Source organism: Porites lutea, chromosome 13 (genome assembly GCF_958299795.1).
Source record: "Porites lutea chromosome 13, jaPorLute2.1, whole genome shotgun sequence".
Lineage (NCBI taxonomy): Eukaryota > Metazoa > Cnidaria > Anthozoa > Scleractinia > Poritidae > Porites > Porites lutea.
The window spans coordinates 6,204,770-6,210,195 of record NC_133213.1 but is presented as its reverse complement, the minus strand read 5'-3'; the positions used below and the strand labels follow the sequence as shown (position 1 = coordinate 6,210,195).

The following is a 5,426-nucleotide window of genomic DNA, read 5'->3' as shown; positions in this document are numbered from 1 at the left end:
CTTAATTTAGCTTAGAAAAAGTTAATTTAACTAAGAAAAAATTTACTGGAATTAAAAACATTTCATTTCAATAAAAAAAAACTGTCAGCCTATAAAATTCAAGTTTCTTTCAACTGTTTAAAAAAAATAAAATAAAATAAAATAAAGACAATTAATAAAGCATCTATAGCTGTTGAGTCTAGGGAGGGGTCCTGCTTGACCCTTCTCTATTTCTAGATCCCTGTCCTTAACATCTAAGTTCCTCCTTCTCGGGGTTATACCTTGTTACCTTGGTTATACCTTATATTATTATTATTATTATTATTATTATTATTATTATTATTATTATTATTATTATTATTATTTATCCGTGTGTGCCAGTGTTATGGCAGTTTGGATACTTATCTTCTTCCTGATCAGTTCTCGTGACGGTGACCTTCAAGATCGGAATGAGTTATGTGGCTCGATCACGGTCTCTTTGACTTCTCTGATTGAATGTCGGTTCCCTCGATCGATTTGGGTCATCGTACAAGTGATAACTGTATGTTTTGTTTGCTGAATATTCTTATTCTCTCTCTTCTTTGTATAACTAGAAAATTGGCACTAAAACAGACCTGACATCCTATGTTGGTACTACGTACTGGATGGCACCGGAGATCCTATGGGGAGAAGGATACGGACGAAAAGTAGACATCTGGTATGTCCAGAGAACAGAACTACTACTAAGTATCTGGATTTCGTTGAGTTTCAGTATTTAATTACTAGTAATTTCTTTATTTTATTTCCCTAACTCCTTCTGAATGAGTCAAGGTTCACATAAAAATGATAAATAAGTGCGGAATAACGGATCTCATTTGTCCTGATGATCAGACTCGAGTTTCCCAAGGAAATGTTACTGCGACTTAATACCGACCAATTCATCTTTTCCTCCACTTAAATTTCGTCTTTCTTTGCAACCTTTATACCTTGCAATTTTGTCCCTCACAAAACGGTAGGCATTCCAAACTTAAAAGCATTTTTTTCTGTATTGAAAGAATCTCTGATTTTGTAAGAAAGAAAAACTTTTTAATGTCAAATTAGGGAAAATTCGAGTACAGACCAACAGCGTAAAAGGCGAATCTTGCTTTTTGAGTTCTCTCGCGCTGGACCTGTGCTTTGGACGTTGAGTATAATATATATTCAGGTAAAGGTTTAAAACAAAAGCACGCTAAACGCTAAAGTTCGAGTCAGAATATCGCCGTCCACTTTGTCTGCATTCATTTCTTGATGACAAGCAAAGAAACATTTGAAGCGAAGCTTTGAAGGAAAGCACGCAGGCAGACAGGCAGAAGGGATCAATTCCGGAGTCTTTATTTTGGGGGATCGTTTTCTTCAGGATTCAAAGGCAGACATCGATTGTTGTAATTAAGTAACAATCAATCAATCAATCAATCTTTATTCTCCTAACATAAAAAGACATATCTTAAGTTACATAAGCAGTTGAGAATCTAAAAATACATAGGACATACTGTATACAAATAAAAAGATAAAAATACATAAGACATACTGTATACAAATAATAAAAAGATCAAAGATTACGTCTACAAATTATCCTATTTACAAAAACATTCTTAAATCTATCAGTCTTTATATCCGGCCGATGAGCATTTTTTTTTCTGAGTAGATACCGCATTTATTCGAACAAGAAGACGCCCGAAGGCGTTTACGCGGGATGTGTTGGTGTAAGAAAGAATTACCGTTATGTTCAATGGCAATGGAAAGTTGAGTAGTGTATGCAACAAATGTGTGGAGGAGAGACGGAGATGTTCTGTTAAGGACTAATACACTAGAAGATGAGTTACACACAAGGGTTCCTTTGCTACTCAAAACAAAACTTACATCAATATTGCCACCATATATGTTAGGAGTATGGGATAGTTCACTAAAATTTGCATTCCTTTACTAATGTCCTCAAAAATTCACCTCCACATTCAACAATAACATGTAATGTAACATACTTCCAATAACTACAGGGCTGCAAGGCTGTGCTCTAGGGAAGATTTCAGAGAGCCCTTCGGGCTCCCCAAGCATTTTTAGCTTGGGTGCCCGGGCCTCCAAGTTGGGCGCCCAAATTAATAAATCAATGAGCTGTTAGTTAATTATTAAAAATTAAACAAATTATTTTCTTAACAAGTCAAGTAGAATTTTGTGAATATTTTTTTCATGAAAAATCAGATCCCTTTGACCTCCTGAGCGTGCGAAAAAAAAAACCGCATGTTGTCATATGAAAGTAAGTTTTCGTGCCATGAGAAACATGGGCAACGCCGCCGAATATTTCATGTTTTTTCAATGGAAAAGTAAGATTCTGGTCTGTTTATGTACTTTTTATAAAAAAAGAAAATTGGGGTCAAAAATAAGGGCATTATTCTTTTTACTAATCATTTTGACTTAGTTTGAAAAGAAAATTTGTTTATTAAGATTGACTGAGATCCCGTGGAGCTTTCCAGGAAAACTGTTATGATTTCAACGAAACCGCGGTGCCCCCCTGGGGGTTACGTGGAGTAATTTTTGCTAGGTATGTGCCGCTGGCCTCTCAGAGCCCCTAGACCCCATATTAGTCACTCTTGGGCAAATATTTAATTTTTGCGATCCCAACTTAGTCACTTTCTATTTATTTATCTACCTTATCAATCCTTTAAACAAGAACGCTCTTGGTAGCGTTGAGTCTCGCTTGCTTGGAGATGAGACCAGATGAGTTTTGTTGTCAAAGGCCCCGGTGCTGTTATACCACTTTTTTGTTTGGAATACTCCCCCTGGCAAACGAGTGTTGCATGTCATAATGTATATACTCAAAAATAAAAATTGCAAGGAGAGACAGGCCGCACATCTTAGCTTCAAACCGGTGTGAAACCTTTGAAAACCTTCTACGTATTGATATTGCTTCATTGAGGAGTACTCTTTCAGGGATTTTACACTCGAAAAATTGAACGATGATTTTATCGGTATCAGGGGCCGATGACTCTGTCAGTATAAATATACACAGCTTCCTGGTACCGGACCAAGATACGGCTCGGTACAGTATATGTTCAGCAGCACAGGAAAAAAGTGTAAGTTTAACAGAACCTTATACAACACACAGTTAATTCAGTTCGCGCGTATTCCTGCTTTGTTGTCCATTTTATAAGATATCAATATTGCGTGAAAGTAATGACATTTTCCATAGCTGCTTAGTATCTACTTTTAATATCTCCGTACAGTCTCAGAGCACAATGTTCAGAGTTGTACACAGCATGCATTTTAGATAGATAGATAGATAGATAGATAGATAGATAGATAGATAGATAGATAGATAGATAGATAGGCAGATACACAGACAGACAGACAGACAGACAGACAGACAGACAGACAGACAGACAGACAGACAGCCAGGTAGGTAGGTAGGTAGGTAGATAGGTAGGTAGGTAGGTAGTTAAGTAGGTAGGTAGGTAGGTAACAACCTTAGTTTACGGCACGATAAAAAGATCAGCATTGCTGGTGGGGTCGTGCATACAACAATTACAAGAAAAATAAGGAGTACTGAAAGCAAATGTACACTTAAAAATTAAAAACTGGTAAAGTTTTTTCTTGTATTACAGTATCACCGGGACAAAGCGTTTCATTTTCCAGGAAAATTTCACTTTCTCGTCAAAACAATCACTGACTCAGACAGACTCGGATTAGTTTACTTGAATGTAGTGTTCAGTACAGCGAACGGGGTTATGTTCTGTGAAATTTATCTACAGTCTGCGGCTCACATCACCACTGATCCACGATTTACTTATTTATTTTATTTTCAAGTTTTTTAATCGATCCTCGATCCTGATTTTCCAGTAAACCTTCAAGTTTTGCTCATTAAGATTATTCTTGTTTTTTTTCGATCACTGAAGTGATCAGTTGTTCTAAAATAATCAACACTTTCAAGCCATAGATCAAAGAGAATTCTTGGACCAACCCGTTCCGGAAAAGCTCGGCATGGGATTCCTATTCTATGGACATGAAGTCAAAGCTACCCGTATAAACAATCCGTGACACGTTAGGGTGGATTTCCACTGATGCGTTTTTGGCTCCGCACGTTAACGCACGTAAATTTTAATCACGTAAATCAAACAGAGGTAAGACATAAAGTATTGAGATCAAACGTCAAATTAAGCGAGTTTCTACTTTTACGGTTACATAATTGTACGTGCGGCCTTTCATACATTGCCTTTATTTTATTTGCGAACGAAAACTTTACGCACGTGCGCACGTAAAAATTACGTGACAGTGGACACTTGATAGCTCAAGTATTTATGAAGTGCATCACGACTTCACATCTTAACAACTGCGAAAATCTATCAATTAAATACATAAAACAAAGTGAATATATTTAACCGTATATTTCCTGTAATTGCGACAATATTCTGAGAAACGTAACGCGTTAAAAAGCCACAAAATCCTGAGGATTTACCCGCTATAATATTTTCTCATCCTGCTTGCATAATTACACGAAAATCAAGGGCCTCCATTCGAGGAAAATTACATCATTGCCAAACTTACATGCGTCATTTCAGTCATCGCCGAAAAAAAACCGCATTCTCATCACGAGACTCATTTCCATACAATGAAAGTCGTCACGATTCTTATCCCCAGTTTCCACGGTCTTCGCTAGGAACGCGGGGCCTACAAACTAGGTCCCACTGACATTACTAACGAGATCTGACTTCTTCAACCTTTATTATATCATTATATTCACGTACATGAGCAAAATTGTTAACTTTTTCTAATACATTACAGTTCTGAAGACAATTTTCCGTATGTTGTAACGTAGAACTCCATGCGTAGAACAAAACGACATTTATCATCACCTGTACAAAAATATTAATGATGTACGAAATATCAAGTTGTTCGTTACAAGTATCCAGCATCATGAAGAAAAGGAAAAGAATCAGGCTGTTGAACAGGAGAGGTAAATTAACGACGATTTGCTTGTTGTTTTTTTATATCATCATCTTAGTTCTGCTCATAAACATTCTTCCTTGTTTCAACACCTGATGTATTCACTTCTTTCAAAGTTATCAACGCTTTCAAACGACAGAATTCGTGGAACGACCCATTCCGAAAACGCTCGACATCTTTTAGTGTGGGTCTACCACGAATGGTGTGTGGATTTGTAAGCGACATCCCCGTATAATCCATTAACCTTTGCAAATTTTTCGTCTCAAAACATAACATTCGGACAATGGTACGTTGTTTTTCGAAGTGTTCACAGAGATTGAGAGCATCGTGTCGATTTTCATCCCCAGATTCTGCGCTACCATGACCCGGAACACGTGTTTACAAAACTATTTAGCTGTATTTACTTTTTCGCACGTAAAGGTCAGAACCAAATTACCATAAGATCAGAGAGAGTACGTGTTTACAGTTTTACTTTTTGTTATGTCTGTTTTGCA

The 5,426-nt window shown here is 36.9% G+C and overlaps 1 protein-coding gene across 1 annotated transcript in view; it reads left to right on the top strand.

The window, feature by feature from the left end:
• LOC140922291 (mitogen-activated protein kinase kinase kinase 3-like) overlaps window positions 1-5,426 on the top strand; it is a 20,567-nt gene that overhangs the window by 7,415 nt on the left and 7,726 nt on the right. The window contains exon 6 of the mRNA XM_073372290.1: window positions 573-676. Coding sequence (XP_073228391.1) covers window positions 573-676 — 104 coding nt within the window. The remainder of the gene's footprint in view (window positions 1-572; window positions 677-5,426) is intronic.